Source organism: Periplaneta americana, chromosome 17 (genome assembly GCF_040183065.1).
Source record: "Periplaneta americana isolate PAMFEO1 chromosome 17, P.americana_PAMFEO1_priV1, whole genome shotgun sequence".
NCBI lineage: Eukaryota > Metazoa > Arthropoda > Insecta > Blattodea > Blattidae > Periplaneta > Periplaneta americana.
In genome coordinates, this window is record NC_091133.1 from 7,204,271 (window position 1) to 7,229,290 (window position 25,020).

General features: G+C 36.4%; 1 protein-coding gene across 1 annotated transcript in view; it reads left to right on the top strand.

Annotated features, from left to right (window-relative positions):
- The window catches only part of LOC138692581 (ankyrin repeat domain-containing protein 23-like), a 68,962-nt gene extending 45,732 nt beyond the window's left edge, over positions 1-23,230 (top strand). The window contains exons 7-9 of the mRNA XM_069815578.1: positions 17,677-17,751; positions 17,924-18,028; positions 19,394-23,230. Of these exons, the coding sequence (XP_069671679.1) occupies positions 17,677-17,751; positions 17,924-18,028; positions 19,394-19,918 (705 nt within the window). The 3' untranslated portion in view covers positions 19,919-23,230. The remainder of the gene's footprint in view (positions 1-17,676; positions 17,752-17,923; positions 18,029-19,393) is intronic.
- The last annotated feature ends 1,790 nt before the right edge of the window (positions 23,231-25,020 follow it).

Genomic DNA, 25,020 nt, shown 5'->3' on the forward strand with positions numbered 1-25,020 from the left:
AGTTATATCTTAATGTTCTCTATCACCTGATATCTTATTCTGCCTCGAACTGTGCAGTTTACTATTCCTTCCATTGCATCCTTCAGTAGGAGGTTTTTTTTTTAGCCAGTGACGCAGTCAATTTATTGTTCTCTTTTTGATCAATTTCTGCATTATTCTTTCCTTACCCATGATTTGTAGATCAGTTTCATTTCGTATTCTGTCTGTCCATTTCACATGCTCCATTGTTCTCCATATCCACATTTCAAACGATTCGTGTTTTTATCGTAATGTCCATGTGTCTACCTCGTCATACAATGCCCAAGTCCACAGAAAAAACTTCACTAAATCCATTCCTTAGAGATTTGCATCAGGTCTACAGAAGATGCTTCTTTTTCTATTGAAAACTTCCTTGCCATTGCTATCCTCCTCTTGACTTCCTGGTAGCATCCCATCGTACTACTGACAGTACACCCCAAGTATTTCAGTAGTTGTCCACTTGTTATACTGCCTCATTCCGGATTCACAAGTAGCTACATACTGGAATGAGTTTTTCTTTAATGTAGTGTGGTATTTCAGTGAATTCAGCTCATGTGTCTAAAATCGGATTCAGTATTCTTCTGTGGCAGTCATAATTGTTTCCAGTTTCTTCTGGATGATAGTAATATAACAATGAAGACTGTACATTCTTAATCCTTCAGTAGTCGCGTGGATTATAATAGTAATCCATTGATATTTAATCCTGTATTACGTCACCGCCTGTAGAACTGCGTAGCTGAGCGTCAATGCAATTTCTCGTCACAATCTTAGTGGGGCATGACCTATTTGTCGCAACGCTTTGCAAAGTTATACGGAGTTTTATCAAGTGATACACAATTTTTCCCAGTGGATTACCATTACAGTCCACTCGAGTACTGACGTCAGTTTTTTGCTCAGATAAATGAAATAATTTTTATATGGTTATAAGATATGCAATGCAGTAACTTTATGAAAAAATGTGTGACATCATTCCAGCCTCTTTGTAATTGGCTTCAATGGGTATGGAAACTACAAACAACATTTGAAAATGACTGGATGAAGATATGCATTATAGCATTGAAAATGAAAGAGATGATGAAAGCAACAGGGAAGTTTTTTTAATGAAGTTCACGATTCTAATTCAGAACCAGACGATGATGATGATGATGATGGTGATGGTGATGATGATGATGATGATGATGTGGTGATGATAAAAGACTAATATCTATAAATGCTGGAAATTGCTATACGGGTAGAAATAAGACTACGATTTGGCGGGAAGTGCCAATAGTTCAACGTGGGAGAAGACGAGCACAAAATATAGGTTAGTGATTCATTTACCGGACCCTAAAAGAGCTGCAAAAATGAGAGGACACACAGAGAACTTTGACTGCTTTATTGATCAGACAATAATCAATGTAATTGTAAGGTGTACTAATATTTATATTGAAAAAGTGAAGCGTAATTACGGACGTGGCAGAGATTGCAAATTGACAAATGACGTTGAAATTCGAGCACTCTTGAGTATTTTGTATCTTGCTGGCGCTTTGAAATCGGGAAGACTGAACGTAAGAGAACTATGGGATAAAAATGGCACAGGAATAGAGTCACTTTACCTGACTATAACCTACAATAGATTCTAATTTTTGTTACGATATCTACGCTATGATAACATATATGACAAACAGGAAAGGAAAGTAATTAATAAACTGGCTGCTATACGTGAAGTGTTCGAGTTATTTGTTCAGAAGTCACAAAGGTGCTACATTCCAAGCAAATATGTAACTATAGACGAGCAGTTGGTTGCCTTTAGAGGACGATGTCCCATGAAAGTGTATATACCTACTAAACCAGCAAAATATAGGATCAAAATTTTTGCTATGGTAGATGTGAAAACGTATTACACTCATAACTTAGAAATTCATGCTAGTATTCAACCAGATGGTCCATGTCACCAAAGTAACAGTGTACATACAGTGATGAAGAGGCTGGTTCATCCCATCAAAGGAACAGGAAGAAATGTGACCACTGATAACTGGTTCACGAGCATACCTCTGTGTTTAGATATTCTAGAAAATGACAAAATTACACTTGTAGGAACCTTGAAAAAAAAAAAAAAAAGAGAAATCCCTCCTCATTTCACAACTACTCAAGACAGGCAAGTTTACAATACACTGTTTGGATTCAATGAAAGCTGCACAATTATTTCTTATGTACCAAAGAAAAAAAACACTGTTAGCATTATCAATCATGCATTTTCATAAGGCAATGGATGAGGAAACGAAAGGAAGCTAGAAACCTGAAATAATATTATTCTATAATAGAACTAAATGTGCTGTGCATGTCATGGAACATTTATGCTCAGCCTATGATGTAAGCAGAAATACACGACACTGGCCTCTATTTTCTTTGACTTTCATACTCCAAAGGCAAGTCTATCGTGCTATCAAAAATGAGTGCGTTATATGGCAGTAAAAATTTTTAATAGCCTCCCTATCGATATAAAAAATTAAACTCAAAACATAAGATTATTTAGGACCAAATTAAAGAAGTACCTAATTTCTCACGCCTTCTATTCTGTAGGTGAATTCATGACATTCAATAACATTTCATGAAATTGATACAAAAACTATGTGTTATACCAGTAGACTATATTGTAAATCTTGTCTGTATATGTATTTCATCTAGACTGTGACTATAAATTAAGACCTTATAATAGTATTAAGTTTTTTGACTTGTTTCATATTCTAGCTGTAAAGCAATGTATGAATACAATGGAATGTTAATAAATACAATACAATACAATACAATAAAATACTAAACATAGCAGGTGTCAATGCCCTTGTTGTTTATTCTGCAGATCAAAAAATTCTACGGAAAAACTTCCTAAAAACCCTTGCTCTGGACTTAATGAAATCTCTAATTTCCGAGTGTATAATCCCCTACAGACAATTCCAATAGAAATAAAGAGAAGAGGAGAGCAACAGTCTCCTTCAGGCAGTTGGAGAGGAAGGACGCATTTTTACGCAGCGGAGAAAAGGTTAGAACAATGGGCTGTGAGTTGGAGTTGTACCGGGCAAGGATAGGCAGCTGGGAGGCAAGGTCAAGGATGCAGCGGAGCGTGAAAGGGACAGCTTTGGCAGGTCTGGCTGAGTGTCTCTTATTTCACATTGTGATCGCGATACTACTAATTATTGGTGGTATCGAACTGAATCCAGGACTTGCAAGCGACAACGAGGCGACCAATGCCAAGTGTGGGAACTGCAGAAAGAATTTACGAGTAGGCGTGCTGTGCAACCAGTGCGAGAAGTGGTTCCATCTGACTTGTCAGAAGATCAAGCGGGAACAGATAGTAGAAGAAACGTGGCTGTGCAAGGACTGCGGGAACGAGGCAGGCAATAGGGAGATCATCGGTCTTCGGAACGAGGTGAAGAAGCTACGCGAGAAGCTAGAGACGGCGGAGCAACGTATCAAGTATCTGGAGGAAGAAAATAAGTTGTTGCGACGGGAAAAGGAAAATGGCGAAGAGAGGGACAAGAAGAAGCATGATGCGGCAAGTGTTATCATCGGAGACTCCATCATTCGACACGTAGGAAATCTACAACCGGAGCTGGCGACAGAGTGTTACCCTGGGATTAGAGTGAAAGAGATGAAAAGCGTGATCGAGAATCAGGAACGAAGGGACCCGAAAAACTCGTCCTTCACGTAGAACAAACGATTTGCGAAGAGGTGTTGATTATATCATGGCAGATCTATATGACTTGGTGATGGAAACGAACAAGAAATATCCGGCAGCTGGGATCGTCATCAGTGGGATCGTCAGACGGAGGGACGTGAACTGGAGAAAAGTGGGTCGTGTAAATAAAGCTTTCGAGTGGGTAGCGGAGTGTCTTGGTGCGCGTTTCGTCGATCCAAATTCCTGGATAGACGACAGATGCTTCGGAAGAGACGGAATCCACCTAAATCAGAGGGGGACTGCAGACATGGGATCCCTCTTCGCGCGGGTAGTTACTACAACATGGGGCGGCTGGATCGTGGACCCATCAGCGGGTAGCGGGACAGAAGAACCATCAGCGGACGGCGGGGGCGTGGGAGTACCGGCGGTTGGCGGGGGTGAGAGTCTACCAGCGGTCGGTTGAGTCGAGGGACTACGAGCGGTCGGTGCGGTCGAAGACCTAGCAGCGGGCGGCGGAGACCAGCAGTGACGACGAGGTGCCACGGGGATTCAGAATGTTCAAGTAAGGACAGGCCTATTAAGACTACTGCAGGTAAATTGCCGAATTATTAAAAATAAACTTAATCCGTTTTGGAACTTGGTCGATGTTTATAATCCAGATGTAATAATTGGGACGGAATCATGGCTTAGGGAAGACATAAATGACTCGGAAATTTTTAGGTCTGATTATAGAGTCTTCAGAAAGGATAGAAGTGAAAAGGAAGGAGGGGGGATTTCGTTTGTACAAAGATAGAAATAAGTAGCAATCTTCTGTGGATACATGAGGAAGTTGAAATATTGAATGTTCAGATAAGAAATGGGCCGGAAACCTTAGATGTTATTGTATGTTACAGACCACCCAGTGAATTAAACAATTTAACTTAGCACAAACTAAATGAATATCTTAATACAGTATCAGAAGACCGAAACGTAGTAATTCCTGGGGATCTAAACCTCCCTAAAATTAACTGGAACGGGATTACAGGTACAAATTCAGATGCACAGACCCTTGTTAATGAATTGATCTGGCGTAAAGATTTCACGCAGGTAGTAAATGGTCCGACGCGAGACAATGCCCTCTTACAGTAGATGCTAACCTACTAAGACCTGTCTCTCTCTTTGTCAACTCTGAAAGACTTCATAAAATAAGTGATCACAATAGCGTTTTATTAGAAATCTTCTGGGAAAATACAGTAAATCCGAGGTCAAGTCCAGTGTCTGTCTGGAACTTCAACAAAACCGATGTCCATGAATTACAAACATTTCTACGACAAAAGCATGATGACTTTCTAAGGACTGAAGGAAATATGGCAAATGTGTGGCATAAATTTAAGAGTATAATTTTCGAGGGATTAGTAAAATGTGAACCTTCTAAAATAATTAAGAAAAATCCGGACCCAGAATATTACACTAATTATATTCGCTACTTAAAGAAAAAGACAAGGCGCGCATTTAGTAAACGTAAACGAAGCCATGAGCATTGGGAAAAAATATGTCGAATTAATTAAGAAACTTGAGTGTGAAAAAAGGATAGCTCAGGAAAATTTTCTAAAAACCATTTTAAAAGAAGATGAAAGTAACAATTGGAGACAATTTTATAATTATGTACGCAGGAGAAAAGGAAAAAATGAAGGAGTGCTTTTACGAAATCAAAACGGAGAAAGTATAACTGATGACAAAGAAAAGGCCGACTTATTAAATTCCTATTTCATTTCGGATTTCAATAATAATAATAATGATGGTAATGGTGATAATGATGGCGATAATGATAATGATAATAATAATAATCCCGCTGATAGGAGTGGTTGTGTCACAGTCCGTGAATGTGAACCAAATTCGACTTTAAAAATAACTTCCAAAAGGGTTAGAGAGAATAACGAAATTAAAAAATCGTAAGTCTAGAGGACAAGATAGTATTGTTAGGGTCATTCCATTTCAAATCAACAAGGCGCTCAACCTGACCGACTCAGATTTCTTTCAAATTTTGAGGGTTTGTTTTACCTGCCGCGCTAACTAAAATTGCCGAGTTTCATATGTCCTGTGCTTTTCGTTTTCTGTCAGTGGCGTTTCAAACATGAAGAAAAATCACATTTTTGTAAGCACGCCGCTTCAATTAAAATTATATATCTCAACAACGTCTTCAGATAAATTTACAAAAATTGGGAGATACATTCTTAATATGTGATAGTTTTTATTGATTATATTGTTTTCTGCATGTATTCAATTACACTAAAAAAACATGGTGAAACAATTTTCATATATTCTATTTTAATGAAAAAAATATATAGTACGCCTCAATTAGTGATATAATGAATTGATAAGTTTCAACTTGGAATCATCATAGGTTACAAAGATAAAAATTATTATGTCACTGCAAGCGTAAGCTAATCGTATAAGTCGCGATAATTATGTCCCACACATTCGTTGTATTTAATTATATTTGATCATATTCTTGAATGTCGCTATGTAATTTAACATTTAGTACATAATTCGAATTTTTTAAAGTATTATCTGAAACAAATTATTGTCACATGGATTTTGTTAAACCTGAAGTTCTGTAAGAAATGTTACCTTTCATTGCTGAAATGAAATAGCCTGATCATCTTTCCAGACAGGATGCTGCGTTGTTTCAGCTGCATTTTGAAACTGCTTAGCAAGCATAATACCCATCCTAAACAGCAGGACTGTATGAAACTTGTGTTCTAGGCACTGCGGTGGATTTTGCAAACCGAAGAGCAAGCATTTTTTCCTCTTCAGTATAGCCTTTTTCAGTCACATAAACGGTATTAATGTATGGGAAATGATCCCTTGTCCAGTCGTACAATTCCCTAGGTGTAGTTATTTGTTTATCGGATGGTCTCTGCAAACTAGCACAAGCCGCAAACCTTTTAAGTGTCCCACCTACAACTTCGCATGCTCTTTTGCCATGCGATATGCAAAAATAATGCAATTCTGTTGGAAATCCAAAATCTTCTTCATGTAATGTGAGGTTCAGGAAATGTTTTCCAATTTTTATGCTGAGCAGAGCATCCATCGGAGAAATACATAATTTTTGTTGTGAATTACAGATGTTTGTTTTAATGACTCCATTAGATACTTTTGAAACAGATGTACAGTTGTAGTGTCATATTTCGGGCAGTGTGAAATTATTACCAGATTTTTAATAGAGACTGTATCGGATGACGATTCGTTATATATGTTACGAAAGTATGAATGGTTGTTTGCACATTAGTCCTGTGATATGACTGAATTTCATCTTGGATTACGAAATAATAGTTTTCAGCGAAGTCGCATAACACAACAAGCAGGCATGGCTGTAGAAATGATTTCATATCACGTAGAAACTTACTTTGTTCAGATGATATAAATGAGTGAGTCAGTAAATCACCAAGTTTCTCCAAGAGACAGTCGAAAAATTTGTCTGTGGGTTTCATTATAGTCTCAAGCGTTGATCGGTCAGTCATCATCCACTGCTTGTAGGTCACTGATTCACTGAAGTTTTACACGAAACATTTCTCTAAACCCTCTCTTATTTTGAATGTTTCAGGACATCCTGTACATTGCCTGAACAAGCTATTTATATGAGGAGGATTTCACACCACAGTAGCCAAGAAATGTTAAATTGGAAACTATAAAGAAATTTTCTTGAAATCCACGTAGACTTGAAACTTTAATCAATTGTTTCCGGCATAAGTTTTACATTCTGATAAGGACACAAACACAGACAGTATAGTTCCACTAATTCCAGCTAGAATACAATTTCTTGGTCAGGGTTAGAATTTTTAAACACTGCATATAATTAATTTCTGCTCATGTGATTTACTCCCTGATTCTTTAATCACAACAAATATTTCTTAATAGGCATCATTCTGCTTATCTCGTCAGAACAACAGAATTCTTTAACTTTACCGGCAACAGCCGCGAGCAAGGGTTTTCCAGGTTTCGGATTTGGTGAACACAAAATTCCTTTTCCCTTTGCCAGGACTTTGCCTTTCCGAATTATGTATTCGAAAACTGAAAGAAACTCTTTTTTATATTATTTACGCTGCAGCTTTTAGGTAGTAGTGTTAAAATGGCGATTTTCTCACTTTTACCTGAATTTTGAAAATTTTCCTGCAACTGAGACAAAATTTCAGAATCAGAAAGGTCCTGGTTCCTCGGCATCTTTAATATCGAAGACTTTGTCTTTTACAATATTTTCAAATTTCTGTCTCTTATATTTCTCTTGTTGTAGTCTTTCTTGTTTAATAAGGAACACACCTTCGTCAAAACGACTTGTATTTAATGAACTTACATTTGCTGTAGAGTCGACGTATTCTTCATTACTAGAGTCATTATGAGGATTCTGCGTAATAGCATCATATTATATTTTTATTTCTTTGCGAAACATAGCGCACACCTTTTGTTCCTGTTTTAAATCAGGAAATACATTAAGCATCCACGATATAACACTTCTTAAATTTTTCCTCTAATTACAATGCCCTGATTTCTCGAAGAGATTGCAGCAAACATAGGCCTAAAACTTAAAACGCGACTCCACTACATCGCACAAAACTATCACATACTACGAAAACTAACGACAATGCACTTGAAACAGATCGCACGTTTTGTATAAATTGAAGACTGTATAAACTGCCACTCATGACGGCCTGACAGATCGACGACACAGCTTATCAGACAAGTACGAACTCGCGCGCATGCAGTGTTGGTGTAAGACGGGTTTAAGTGCTACAAACCAATACATTGATATATTTTTTTACTCATATTCCTGAAACGTTTCCAAAATGAAACTTACACCAAGGGGAGAATACTCTTACCTCTATAACATATATTTTTCGCGAAATAATTTATGTCCCGCATTTTTAGATATTCAATGTTAAAATGTGATTCACGTGACTATTCAATAAATAATTCGATACTTCGATGCAAACCTATTTTTATTGAAAAGTATGATTCGTTAGCTTTAAAATAAGCCCAAGTTTAAGATTGTACCTCAATTAGAAGAGAAGTTATGAATTATTTTTGTTGACATAGTATGCGACATTTTTACATTTTTTCTCGTATTGACAGAATTGCCGTATGGATATCGTGCATTATTGAGGGCTAAAATTTTACATAATTACTTAACTTAAGGTTCTTTACCATTCCAACAAATTTAATGAAAATCTGAGATGGTCGGGTTGAAAAGTCCACTTTTTTGTGTTGATTTGGCATGGAATGCCCCGCTACAGAGATTCTTGAAATAGGTTCCGAGGCCATAATTCCATATTTAATGCGTATATTTCATGTTTCCATTAACAATGCAGCTATTCCATGTGACTGGAAATCAGCTATAGTGGTATCCATACATAAAGGTGGAAATAAATTAGATGTCGGAAACTACAGACTATTAGCCTTACATCTGTCGTATGTAAAGTCATGGAGCATTTGATATCGGATTATATTCGTCATGTTCTAAATGCGAAAGACTGGTTTTACAACCGCCAACATGGTTTTAGGGAAGGCTTCTCATGTGATAGTCAAATTACGTCGCTGGTTCAGGATCTAGCTGAAGAGGTAGATAGAGACGAAGAATCGATGCAGTTGTGGTTGATTTTTCGAAACCATTTGATTTGGTGCCACATGACATATTAATAGATAAGTTAAGTAGGCTAGGAATAGATAAAAGACTGGTGCTATGGATCCAAGAATTCTTAAAAGGTAGAACCCAGAGAGTTAGAGTAGGTCATGAAATATCGGAAATTGGAAATATAAGTTCAGGGGTGCCACAGGGCAGCGTTCTGGGTCCATTACTCTTTATAATATACGTAAATGACCTATGCCAGAATATTACATCAAATGTGAGGCTATTTGCAGATGACTGCATTATCTATAGAAAGATTAGAAATAATTCAGATGTAGATGCTATTCAAACAGACTTGGATAAAATTTACAACTGGGCGTTAATGCATAGGATGAAAATAAATAGTTCTAAAAGTAAATCTATAACATTTTGTAAAACCCGACAGGAAACTAGTCTTAATTACGAATTCAGTGATGTTGTAATTCCGCAAGTACAATGTTGTAAATACCTAGGAGTGTATTTAAACTCCAAACTTTCTTGGGGAGAGCATGTTGATAAGGTAAAGCATGGAGGGCACTTCACTTTATTATGAGAATCTTCGGAAAGGCTAGCCCCAAATCGAGGGAAATAGCATATCTAACGTTAGTGCGACCGTTAATGGAATACGGAACTACATGTTGGGATCCCTATAGAATATATCAGATAAATTCCTTAGAAAGAATCCAGTATAGGGCAGCTAAATTTGTTAAAGGTAAAAGAGAAGATGGAAACGATACGATAAAAGAACTTAAATGGGAAACTTTGGAAAACAGACGTAGGAAAACTAGAATAACATCAGTGTATAGAGCACATCTAGGTCAGAAAGCATGGGTAGACATAACGGCTCGGTTAGAAAAGCCAACGTACTATGGTAGGAACGATCATGATTTTAAAATCAAATGTAGGAAACAGAAAACGGATGTAGGTAAATTCTCATTTTTAAAAAAGAACTATGAATGATTGGAATGACCTACCTGCAACGGTCTTTGAGGGCTGTCCTTCCATAAGGAGATTCAAGAATAATTTTAAAAGTTGTGTATAAAGTGCAAATTAGAATTAAGGTGACATTTAACATTTAATTTTTTAAGGTGACATGTATTTATTTTGCCTGACGAGTTACTTCCTTGGTTTGAATTGTAAATTATTTAGAAATAGGATGTAAGAGGATCTTAGACTAGAAATGTTTAGCTTAAATGTAGTTCTGTTTAAATGTATGCATAAGGGTGTAATTATTTGACTTATTTGAACTGTTGTATCAGTGAAGCGAGGTGAGTCAGTGAAGTTATGGTTTTACAGTGCAGTGAATAGTTCCGATCAGTGATAGTTTATAGTGTCAATGAAATGTGTTCTAAAGTGTCAGTAAAATGTGTTATAGAGTGTCAGTGAAATGTGTGCTAAAGTGTCAGTGAAATGCGTCATGGTGCCACTACAGTGAGTGAGATGAAAGTAAAGTGAAAGACTATTGAAACTTATGTAGGGCCTATACATAATTATGTAGGTTGTAATGTAAAATTAGGTGTTTTATTTATGTTTTATTTTTATTGTGTTAAATTATATTGTGTATTCTTATTGTATTGTGTATTGTAAATTTATTGTGTATTGGTTATCATTTTATTGTGTATTGTTTATATTGTGTATACCATTGGCACCGGTTGCTTGCCCACTTGCAGTGTAAATAAATACATACATACAACTGAGGTACGGTCACACGTCGCTACTTTTGCAGCGCTGCAGTACAAAAAACTGCGCAACTCTCGTACTGCGACGTGTGAACAACGGTGCAACCCGAAAAGTAGCGGCTGCCGAACCTGCTGCCCGCTACTTTTCCATGCTGCGCGCAGCTTGAAAGTAGCGACGTGTGAACGGGGTTCTCAGGGTTGTAGCCGCAGCAATTTTGATATTTTTGTTTTGTTGAAACTTTTGCTACGGTTGCGACCAGTGTTGCCACCCAAATGTGCCAATGATACTTTTATTGTTTGGATATATTTTAACACGTTTAATGCTACCTGACGCATATACACGTCACACGGTCCTAGCGCCATATGCCAATGACGCGTATGGACGTCATAGTTGTTTTCTTGCTTTCCCGCGCATTATTCCTTCAGTATTTTGGTTATCCTGTATTGTTATGTAGTATTACTTACTGGAAGGGTGCTGCTACTTATTAGCATGCTTGGTTATCATCTTCCGCTCATTTAAGTAGAGGAATCATGGATGACAAATTAGATGATAATTTTGAGACGCCTCCAGGTCCTTCAAATGCAAAACATCGTAAAAATGCGCCAGATAAACTTGCAAGGATGACGAAATTGCGCGTCTAGTGAATACTTCAATGCCTGATTCGGACAGTGACAGTGATTTCAATCCAAATGAAAGCCAAAGTGAAAGTGAAAATGAAAGTGAAAGTGAGAGTGATAGTGAAAGTGAAACTGATTTTGAAACATCTAATAATTCAAGTGCTACTGCAGTTGCCAATCCAGTTCAAAATGTGGATATTTCGACGTCTTATTTATCTCGACTGAATTTGAAGACAGTATTGTTGCAACAGTAAATAAAAGAGGGAAAAAAGTACAAAAGCCGCATGCAATTGAAAAGTATAATAACCACATGTCAGGCGTCGATCGGCAAGATCAAATGCTTTCGTATTACCCATGTGAAAGAAAAACAGTTCGGTGGTAGGCCTATAAAAAAATTGACATCCACCTCTTCCAAATAATGTTGCTGAACGCACATAATTTGCATCCTCGGTACACCACAAGTAGTAGGATTTCGTTATATGATTTCAGACTTTCAGTAACACGATATTGCTCTCGTATACAACACTCAGCAGTCCAACAATCAAACTGGTATCACCAGCTGGGAAACGCCTGCCTGCAAAACAACGCTCTAATGAGAAAGGCAAAAAAACAAACAAAAAAAAAAAAAAACAAAAAATTGAGGAAACGCTGCAAAGTGTGTTACGACAATGGCAGAAGAAAAGAATCAACATTCTACTGTCCTCATTGCCTTGGTCAGCCTGGATTGTGTGTCGATCCCTGCTTCGGAATCTACCACAAATGAAGTAAGATAGGCCTAATTTGTTTTTCTCTAACAATATTTCAATATACGGTCACGTAAAAACAAAAATAAGTGTGAAGCGCAAACGCGTCCAATGGCACTGATAATGGAAATATTAACGTAGTGCCGGTAACGCGTAAATGCGTCATCAAGATTTCAAACATTGTATATACTCGAAAATTGTATATGAGGCTAAAAAATTATTCATAGACACCATTATATGATAAATAAACACAAAAAACTAATCGGCTCCTGGGGATAGATTTTGCAACAATACAGTCGGCAGCGAACGTGTTAATGCTAGATGTGATGAAAATAAATTATTTGTAACAGTTATTAAATGCACAACACAGTCTGAGCATATTTGCTAACGATATAATTATTTTTTTTAATTTTCCGTAGCGTAGTTTCAAAACAGGAGGATTGCCAACATTGATTACGTGAATGTGCTGTTGGTTATCATTTAAGTAGGCCTCTATAGGCGTTTTTAAAAGCTTTATAGTAAAACTAATGCCAATTTCTGAATACTAGTTAGGACAGAAAAGCATGAATTTCTTAATAATGCGAACATAACCACAAAATGTATATTGAGAAGTCAACACGGAGATGGAAACCTGCAGCATGACTGCGGCTACAAAAGTTGCGCCTTGTGTGTGAACAGACTCGTAACCTCCAGTTGCAACTTTTGCTGCACTCGGGTTGCGCAGCACGAAAAGTAGCGTGGAGCGCGCTACTTTTGGTTTACGTGTGAACACGACACGCAACTTTTGCAGCTGCAATACGAAAGTTGTGCAGCAAAAGTAGCGACGTGTGACCGTACCTTTAGGCATTACACGAACAGGCCAAGAAGAAACTACACGGTCAGAAGGTATTGGCAGGTGCTACATGTGTGGTAGAACAAGAAACAAGAGCACAAGGCAATCTTGTTCCCAGTGCTTGAAGAGAATTTGTCCTACTCATTCAGATGTAATTTGTTTGAACTGTGTAGAAAAAATGCATAGGCCTACTTAGATAATTGAATCAGATGTAGATTAGGCTATCATGTGCGTAAAGTCTGAACTACAAAAATAGAAATGAAAGTGAATCAATATCCTTCTTACAATACACACAGACATCTGTAAAATATTGTAAGTGAAGAGGGAATGATTGTTACATCCTTGAATTTTTTCATTGCTACACCCCTGAGTGAGGTATTTAGTTATCAAATATGACGTAACAAAGGTCAGCAGTGGTGAACTTGCGATTCCTGCGGGAGAGATTACATCAAGAGTTCAGGTGACCTTCAAACAGCGAGTGAGCAACAATGCTAGATATCCTACATAATTATGATCAGGGCTGGGCGAAATACTGACATCCAAGTATTTCAAATACAAATACAAAATACTTCGAAGAATAGTATTTGAATTACAAATACAAAATACTTTCTAAAAATTAACCAAAATATATTTGTATTTCAAATACTCAAAATACATTTGTATTTCAAATGCTCCATACAATATATAGGCCTAAAGAAATAAGAATATTACTGAAAATCGAAAATATTATATTAACATTAAAAGTATTTTTATCTTGAAGTTTTATATGAACTCTGTAACTGAACATTCTTCCTTTTCCCAGTCAGCAATAAAATTATGCTACATCTGAATAATTTCTGCTCCCTTTCAAAAAAAAAAAAATACAGTTTCTCAAGAAGTTTATCAGATAAGGATCCCCTTGCTTGTGAATGAATAAATCCTGCAAAACAGAAGTCTTCCTACAGGCGTAGAGAAACACAAATTTGTATTATATTTATAAAAGCTTGTTTCACGTTGGGTAATTCTCTAGAGTGCACAGGGCTGTCCCTTTGCCATTGAAAAATTGTATGAGCTCAAACTCCGCAGTAGACAAGTTCTTTTCTTTTTGCTTTTCAAAGTCTGTTGTACTTGAGTTGAAAACATAAAAATTGTTTTCATCGTCTTCATCGTCTGAACTGACCAAAGGTGGAGTAGAGAACTGCTCAGCTGATTTCAGACACATATTCTGTATCCTCTTCTCATCATTTGGTGAGGCAGTGTCAGGTAGCCATCCCATCTTAAATGATGGGTGGAAGCAAGCTGCCAAAATAGCTCAATTTGCTTCTTGGGTCAGATCAAACATCGCTTTAAATCTTGATGAAAGTGAACTTATTAGGATTGGAGTTACTTGGAATAGAGGGCGTAGATTACTAGATAACAGAATATGTAATCTGTTTTTGAGGAAATTAATGTGGACAAAAGTTGGCAGTAATATCACGTCTTCTCACTTTGCATTAAATCAAGGGCTACGGCAATGGGTTTCAGAACTGCACAATATTCTTCAAGGACTGACACTCACCATCTTTGAAAGTTGGCAATCCTAGCTTTTCACATATACTGTTTATATCATGTTTGAATTGCAATATTTGAGAGATTGAGTCATAAAGAGAATTCCATCGAGTTGGGCAAGAAACTTTAATGAATATTTCAAGATGTCTCATATAATTTCTGAGGATTTGAGTCTCCTAGACGCATTCCATAACGCTGAACATTTAGCAAGTGTTGGGTGATGGATCCTTGATGCTGTTGGAGATTTCTTTATGGCAAGAAAAGTAAGTGTATGGCTAGCACATCTGAAATGGTTATGCAAATAAGACAAAAGTTAATTTTTCAAATCCAAATCCAAAACTTGAAGGACAAGAAGAAGAAGAAAGTATTTTGAGTATTTGAAATACAAAATACATCAATTTTATGTATTTAAACAAAATACAAAATACTTTCGAAAATCCTCACAAATTACAAAATACAAATGTATTTCAAATACTGCCCAGCCGTGATTATAATAGTGAACTAACTCATAACTATGGTGCAACAATAAATTATGACTCAAAGATACGTCCAGTGTGGAACTATTATGCAAACATGTCACTTGAATGCAATTTCTATATTATATATTTAATTATTATTATTTATATTTAATACTTTCCATTATGAGTAAAATAACCATTCTCATTGCTGTTATAACTGAAAAGAATATTATTTCTTAACATTTATATCTAATCGCAATGTTTAAACCATGTCCGTAAACAAAAACAAATGTGGATTACCATTGTAATCCAGGTGAGTACTGGCGTTACGAAATTTAACGCGAGTAACGAAGGGTTAATTGCATGTGTCCAAAAGGAGACTCTGTGTTTGCCGTGTCATATATTACATAACTTAATTTACCGTGATTTATTTGAGCTCCTGAGGAGCATAGTGTTATAACTAAAAAAACTATTAATTTTGAGTTAGTGCCAAGTTCTCGTCTATAAGGTTGTTAGCTATTAATTGGTGAAGTGACAATTTTATTTCAAAGATTAGCCCATACAAAGGTGATTAGATCTTGTTTCAGTAACTAGAATCACCGCGCCACAACTGGTGTAGCGGTATAACCCAAAATGCCTACTAGTAGCTACCCGACCGATCGTGTGCTATCACTGTTATTGTTTATATTAAAGTTATGTTTGTATAGATCTACAGAATCATCTTCAAGCTGTACTGATCATGTCAGTGAATTAGGAACTCTTTCAATTGGAAGGGGGGGGGAAGGAACGTTTGCGTGATAATTCGATACATAAGCGAGCAAAAGCTAAGATATATCATAATATTGTGAAGGCGTATGTCACAAAAAAGGGTGTGGTAATACCTGCTAAAGTGTTTAAAAATGAAAAGTGTCGTTGTGTTAGACGTTATAATGAACTGATTTCTGAAGGCGATAGGAAACCTGCCTTCACCTCATCTTGGGCTTCAACAGATTATTCTTGTCACAATGATTACCTTTCGGGACTAATTCAATGGTTTTCGATTCAACAACATCGCTGTGAGGATAATTCGAAAACATCAAAATATCCAAACTCGGCCATGCGAAAGTGCGTTCTGAACTTGAAAACAAAGAGCATTAATGAATGCAAAACATGCTTTTGGAGATCTCTGTTATGTCTAATGAACGAGTTCAAAAATTTCAAAAGAAGAAAGAAATGGGTAAACCCTCTGGAGGAAACCTGCATGGCAAAACGCTATTAATAAAAAGTGAGCCGAAGTTCTTAATGTTGTCAACGATCACACTGAAATGTTTGTAAAAATATTTTGGTGAAAGTTTAACTGTCCAATCCCACTTCCTCTCGCTAGGTTAGGAGGCGCAGATGGATATAAATATTACAATATAAAGTAAATGCGAAAAAGAATCTGAGGTTCGATAGGCTCGTACTATGGACAATGTCATGAAGGGGAACAGTCGAATATGTTATACCACTTTACCACTGTTTCCATCTAGTTGTTTAACGCAGAAGCGGCCCTCTGTATCTCAGAATATCTCTTTTTCAAAGAAGGAAAAGTATAGTTTCTATACCACATTATGTTGGAAATACGTTTTGATGAAATGAGGAAAATTTAGATACAAAATTATCGAAGATTTCTAAATCCAAGCACACACCTAACCGTAAATTCCCGGATATTTAATAAATCCACAATGTAAAACTTTACCTCTCAACAGTTCATTAAATACATAAATTCCTTTGTGTGAAGTGTTGTCAACCAGAAATCAAGTTTCCTTACAAATCTGTTGGTCTTATCTTCGACTGTTATTATGTTAACATCTTGACCTTTCAAATTGGTATTGAAAGAGTTTGAAAGATACATCGGCAAGGAAGACACGTCTAAGAAGCAAAATAGAATAAATTGGAAGTAGTTTTGCATATTCCGATCTGCTATCGCGTGGTTTTCAGTAAAATCATATTTTTTTCGATTTTACACGGATTTGCATTTTTCGAATGGGGTACATACACGGTAGTGGCGGTGTTGCAAAGTAAAGTCTCGCCAAAAAGTATGCCGCATCATCATAAAGTTTGACGGACACTGGTCTAGATGACCAATGGGCCATTTATTTTAGGGCTTATAAAAGTCAAATTATGGCCTATTTGCTTTAGGGTTTATCATTAAAATACGAGTTACAGTATGTACTGCTAGTGTATTCGATCCTTCGCCCATTTCTTAAAACTTCACCAGCAAAATGAAAGTTATGCTTCTGCAGATGTCTAATTTATTTGAGACCACATAAGTTTTATTTAACTCTTTAGGGAAAGCCATAGGCAGGGTGAAAGGTTTTACTTTAAAACTTCTATCCAAACATTATACGTTGGTAGCTATTGTCTCATTTCCTGATGCTGTATACTGGCTATCAGTTTGATTCCTTCATGAAACCTGTTGCTTCAAGTCAAGACTGTCATCTAACTAGCTGAGCTTTCTGTAATCCAGAATTGTTTATATTACAGAGTTACCAGGCTCAGCTGGCAAAGCTTAGACAAGATCTGCAGGCTGAGCGAATGATGAGGCGACAGCTGGAAGAAGTAAGTGTGAGCTGTTACCATGGTTACAGATACAAGGGGATTTATGAGGTCCACTCAGTCATTGCACATATTAATAATGATGATGATAGGAATAATTATCATTATCATAGTAGTCATGTTTCTAGTCAAGTTAGCGACATTTCTTCTCAACCAGATTTGTTTTTAATTCCAGAGTAAAGAGAAAGCACTGCGTGTCCTGCGAGAAGACCTGCAAGCGAAGGGCGAGGAACTAAAGAAAATGGTAGAGCAACTGCAAGCGGAGCGCCAGAAGACAGCAGTAAGTGTGAGCTGTTGCCATGGTTACAGTTACTGGGCAATGATTGACACAAACTGTTACAACAGAGATTGCGACCAGTTGCAGTTGGAGAGCAAATTAAATTTCAGTTTTGAGAAGAATTACTACTACCACTACTACTACTACCACTACTACTACTCCTACTACTAACTTATGCTAGTCCACTGCCACCGCCACTACTTCTGATATTGTTATATTTGTGCCTACTGTCACTACTGTTATTATAGATATGGCTACTGTCACCATTGACATTACTGCTGATAATACTGTAGTTAGGCTACTGTCACTAACACTGCCATTACTGTAGTTATGGCTAGTGTCATTACTACTGACATTAGCGTAGTTACATCTATTGTCACTTATACTGACATTACTTAGGTATGACTAGTGTCAGTACTACTGACATTAATGTAGTTATGCCTATTGTTACTAGTACTGACATTACTGTAGTTATGACTAGTGTCAGTACTACTGACATTACTGTAGTTATGCCTATTGTTACTAGTACTGACATTACTGAAGTTATGACTAGTGCCAGTACTACTGATATTACCGTAGTTATGCATATTGTCACTACTACTGACATTACTGTAGTTATGACTAGTGTCAGTACTACTGACATTACTGTAGTTATGCCTATTGTTACTAGTACTGACATTACTGAAGTTATGACTAGTGCCAGTACTACTGATATTACCGTAGTTATGCATATTGTCACTACTACTGACATTACTGTAGTTATGACTAGTGTCAGTATTACTGACATTACTGTAGTTATGGATACCGTCACTATTACTGACATTACTGTTGTAATGGCTACTGCAACTACTGACATTACTGTAGTTCTGTCCACTGCCATTACTACCAGTACTGATATTACTCTAGGTATGGCTACTTTCACTACTACTGGCATTACTGTACTCATGACTACTTTCACTACTACTGACATTACTGTAGTTATGCCTACTGTCACTACTACTGACATTACTGTAGTTATGGCTACTTTCACTCCTACTGACATTACTGTAGCTATGGCTTTTCAATACTACTGACATTACTATAGTTATGGCGACTGTCACTACTACTGACATTACTGTAGTTATGCCTACTGTCACTACCACTAACAGGACTGTAATTATGGCTACTTTCACTACTACTGACATTATTGCAGTTATGGTTACTTTTGTTACTACTGACATTACTGTAGTTACGCCTACTCTCACTACTACTGACATTACTGTAGTTATGGCTACTGTTACTACTACTGTCATCAGCTTCACTCTGCCTAGTGGAACTGTCACCTAGCTGACTGAGCTTCCTCTGACCTGATTGTTTTGTCTGCTGCAGAAGCACAGAGCTACGGCTGAGGTCGGGCCCAACCTGGAGCAGAAGGACGGCCTAGGCAGGACTGAGCTGCACCGGGCAGCAAAGGAGGGGAACACACACACGGTGCAGCTGCTCCTGGACGCAGGCAGCCAGGTGAACGCCGAGGATCATGATGGTCGCACGCCCTTGTGGCTGGCAGCACGTGAAGGCCGCCAAGTTGTGTGCAGGGCGTTGCTGGCTGCCGGGGCGCGGCCGGATATGAAGGCAGGACCATCTGGCCGCACTGCTCTGCATGAGGCTGCATTTCGTGGGCACCGTGCAGTGTGTGACGTGCTGCTGGCAGCTGGGGCGCGGCCCAACGAGCCAGATGACGCAGACCAGCGGACTGCACTGCATCATGCGGCATTTAACGGTCGCGCCCCAGTGGTGCAGATGCTGTTGCAACATGGCGCTGAGCGGGGGGCGAGGGATATGATGGGACGGACGCCCCTGGACCTGGCGTTTCGGTCGGATCACTCAGAAGTGGCGGCCATGCTGCAGAGCTGATCAGGCGCAGTGCTTCCAACACGACAGCAATACCATTATGCCACAGTAACCAGCGGGAATTTGTTATGTTGGCATCACTGCTCTGTGTGTAATGCTGTTATTTCATTGCTCTAGGCTGTCGTTACTCTCGTGTTGTGTGACTTTGTTGTTGTGTGCTTAACATGTCGTGTCAATAATAAACGTCACTGTTCCTGCTCGTCATGAAGCATTGCATAGTAGCCTGACACGCCACTGACGCCTTTTCAATACTAGCCTATTATTATTATTATTATTATTATTATTATATTATATTATTATTTTACCAAATTCCGATGACTATAAATATGAGATTAACTGTAAATATTTTAACTGCTGCAGCTCATTTGCCAGTCGTCAAGATCTTTATTATTTGTTTTTTTGTAAAGTCATTAAGGGTGATATTGATTGTGAATCATTCATAAGCAATATCAGTCTTCGTATTCCTGCTAAGGGTTTAAGATATCATAACATGTTTTATAATAGAAATTCAAAATCTCTCTCTCCGGTCTGCAGATGTATAAAATATGCTAATTTGCATGGATTAAGCTTCGATCTATTTAATATGTAGTAGGCCTATACACCTTTTGAGTTTATCATGATATATCCTTACTTGTTATTATTGTCAGATATTGCTATTTAATTTGCTGCATTTGGTCAAAGATTATTGATGACTATTATATTGATTGTATTCCATCTCACTGCCATTTCTATCATTCATTCTTATAATAATTTCTTCTGTTTTGTTTTGTTCTGTATCTTGTGCTAAACTGTAATTGGCCTTGTGCTGTTGTTTTGCACGTTAACATTATAAATAAATAAATAAATAAATAAATAAATAAATAAATAAATAAATAAATAAATGAATGAATGAATAAATAAATCTATACTAATAATAAATCTGTAGCCGAAATTTTTCTGGTAATTTTCGATTTTCCAAAAATAATTGGTCCTAACATATATAATTAACCACCCTGAAACCGAAAATCGCTTTTTTGAAATTTTTGTTGTATGTCTGTCTGTCTGTCTGAATGTTTGTTAACTTTTCACGCGATAATAGCTGAACCGATTTCGATGAAAATTTGAATATAAATTAAGTTCGTTGTAACTTAGATTCTAGGCTATATGGCATTCAAAATACTTTATTTAAAAAGGGGGTTATAAGGGGGCCTGAATTAAATAAATTGAAATATCTCCCTTATTATTGATTTTTGTGAAATATGTTACATAACAAAAGTTTCTTTAAAAATGATTTCTGATAAGTTTCAGTCTCTGAAACATTTTGATAGGACTGATATTTAATGAGATAAATGAGTTTTAAAATTAAAATAACTGCCATCTAAGGCGGTGTATTGAAATAAAAAACAAATGACTTCGTCTATAAGGGGCCTTGGACACAACAATCGAAAGCTATGAAACATAGCCTACAGACAATGTTTCTGTGTTTGTATGAAGTAATATCGGAAGCTAAATTAACCGATTTGTATAATTGATTATTATTTCGACATTGGAAAGTGTAGTTTCTCTGGATGGACATAATGCTATAATGTTATTACAGTAACTTGTGAGTGAATTGAGGACAGGTAAGATTAAAATAGCTTCTCATGCACAGAAAACTTGATAGGTTGTTCTGTATATTCATTTCCTGTATTTCTTATAATAATGTTTATGAACATATTCATTTTTATCTCAGAGAATTAACGAACAACGAGAGTATATTGATTTAGTATGCAGTAATAGTACGTTAGCTTAGCAATCCATTATTTTATAATTCAAATTTAACTATGCTCAATTGAATCGTGTTAAAATATATAAAATACATATGCAATAAATGAAATGCAAAAAAATTGGGTAATGAGCCAAGCAGATTATGTTGCGCTGTTGTAAAAGTTCCTCCTGAGATTCAAGAGCTCCCACAACAAATTAAAAACTTTCTAATTCGAGTACATCCGTTATCAACACACTTTTTCATAATATAATATAATATAAACATAATAATAAATCTGTAGCCAAAATTTTTCTGTTAATTTTCGCTTTTCCAAAAATAATTGGTAATAACAATTAAGAAACATGTTAAAGGAATTGTCATTGAACCAAATGAGTGGTCTCTGGATCAAAATGATCGCATTTTAATATTTTAAATACAATTTAAATTAAGTAACATATTAAACGATTTATCCTTCCATCAAACACGAATGTTCCCTGGATCAAATGTCCTATTTTAATTACCTAATTACTTTATATTTATTTTTAACGGGTGCAGCGGAGCGCACGGGTACGGTTAGTAAATAAATAAATTTTAGTAAATAAATAAATAAGTAAATAAAGAAATAAGTAAATAAATAAATAATTAAATAAATAAATAAGTAAAAATTATTATTATTATTATTATTATTATCGGTATTATTCTAATCATCATCAATATTCTATTGTTTTATAATTTGGTTCAATTACTGTATACAATATTCAAATAAGAATATGAAAGATCGTTTATGTTGATACCATTGTTGTTATTGTATAATTGTGATACGCCACTTATCCTGCAGCATCTCACTGCGCTATTTGAAGGACAGTAAGTAGGCCTATGTCGCCCCGCTCTCTCTGATAATTCTGATACGCCACTGACCGCCCTTAGTGTTCCTACTGCTCACATGCATTGCAATACTAATGCCATTTTTATGCCTATATTGGTTCGTAATATCTATGTGAAGAAAGCATTTCCATTGGCATTACTGTGTCTGTCCGCCATTTTGTAAGTGAGGTAAGAGACGAGCCGTTCAATGTACAGCCAGGCCGGATTCCTGAATCCACCGAATATAGCCGAAAGGAGCCGAAATCGTAAATCACAAACACTCCACTGTTCGCGAAATGCGAGAGAAACTTCCACACAGCACATTCCTGTCTACTTGTTAAAATAAAGGTTCAAATTTCTATGCAAAATAACCGTCGTTTAAAAAAACAAAAATTTCAATACCTAATCAAGTTTCCGGTTATGATGCAGGCGTGTTTGTTTTCCTTGTTAAGGAGTAGAAGAAAGGGTACTGTTAATTAAAGTTGTTAAATTGTAAAAACTACGTCTTTGGCTGTAAACGAAATGTATAACGTTTAGACGGAGGTTATATAATCTTGGCACAGAGACACGTGTAAATGAATAACACATTATATTCGTATTTATACACGATTTAGGAAACACGTTAAAGAAGTCGATGCTTAAGAAAATCATTTTTATGCCTTGTATTGGTTGTAAATTCCGATAATTCTTGAGAATGTACCCTCATTATCTATGAGAAATGCCATTAAGGAAGGTATGTATATATATATATATATATATATATATATATATATATATATATATATATATATATATATATATTCGCAAGGAAAGATGTTTGTTACGTTTGAAATAATGGTTTATAAGAATCGGTTTTATGCGTCCTGGCAATGCTCACACAGACCTATACATACAGGCCTATATATATTCTTTGAAGAATTTAATCATCTTTTAATATTTCATAACATAGGAAGGCTCAACGAAAAGTGGACTCTGCTGTTAGTCGTCCGATTTTGTCATTGCTCATCCCAAATGATACGCGTATATAGCATATCCTATTAAATTAAGAAATAAATCAAATCATGGTTTAAAAATTAAATTAATGAATAATAAAGAAATATACGAAATGAATAAATGAGTAAATTAAGCATGATATAGGGCCTACTCACCAAAATTAAATGTACTGCTCAAAGTGACCACATTTCACTTCCAAACATTTATCGCACTTTAGGATAAAGAACTGCACTGGAATGTTATTAGCCTTTCGTCTGTAAGTTTTTTTTTTGTTCAAATCAGCATTTTTTATTATGCAGATATTCCATAGGAAGTTTCTAAGCATACGATTGAAAAGGACTCGTGTTTCGAGATACTTTCGTCTCTCTTGAATTTCTTGTAACCTTTCTTTCTCACTTAATGTTTCACAATAAAAATTCTCTATATTACACTGAAAGACATTTCACTCTCTATCTTTACCAAATATCAACACTCACAAAATAATGTCACAATGAACCCAATATGTGACCAATACACCTGCACTTCATTTAGTCAGCCCGGTACACAATGCACCGCACTACTGAGGACGTTAGCATACACTTGCAGCAGAGATTGAAAAGATTTCACATGAGTATTTGTTAAAATTGTTACAGTTCACAAGAGTCACAAATTAGAAATAAAAAAAAGCATGTAATTATAATTTCTTGACCTAAGTTAAGTAAAATATCTTGTATATATATATACATATATATATATATATATATATATAATTATTTTAATGTACCGAAGTACATATGATATTTCCATGCAGATATTCTGCGTCAACTCTGTTCCATTACTCTTTCATCGTAAAATATCTTGTACTTTTTAAGCGAAAAGAACTTAGGTTACAATATTTAGGAACCAGTAGGGTAATAATTTCATTGCTTCTTATTGAGAAGAGATCCACTCTCACAGATATGGTCAAAATCTGTGTGCACATTTGTCACTAGGTTTCCTTAGATTGTTCCTTTTAATATTACGTTTTGCGTCTCAGTAGGTTTTGAAATGGTTCTTTTAGAGACAGCAGATTTCCTCTTCGCCGAATAGAATCTTTGTCGTTCAATATTGGCATGTGTGGGTTGAATTAAGGAGGGTGCACTGAAATGAAGCGTGTCACTGGATTCAACTTCTTTAGTTTTCTGGCATAACTTCTGTGTTCTGTGAAGGAATCGTTCGGCCTCCTGACGAAGTTCGGGAATAATTTCGTCTGAAGCATTAGCTGCAATGCCAGAAATTATCTCTAAAAGTGTTTGCAGCTTTTGCCGTTCACTCACAGCTTCTTGAATGTGTACAGGTACACTTTGTAATGATCTCATCAGACTTTCAGAATGCTGGTTGAATGATGTGCTACCGTCTTCCTTCGTCTGTGTTGCCGAAATTTCACCCTCATCCTCGAGAGCAAGAACACTCTGTAATTCTGTTTTCCTCTTCACTCGAATCCAAGCGTGAACATGTTTGCACGTATTTCCTTTAATAAGGTGGTCAACACATGTGCAAGTAA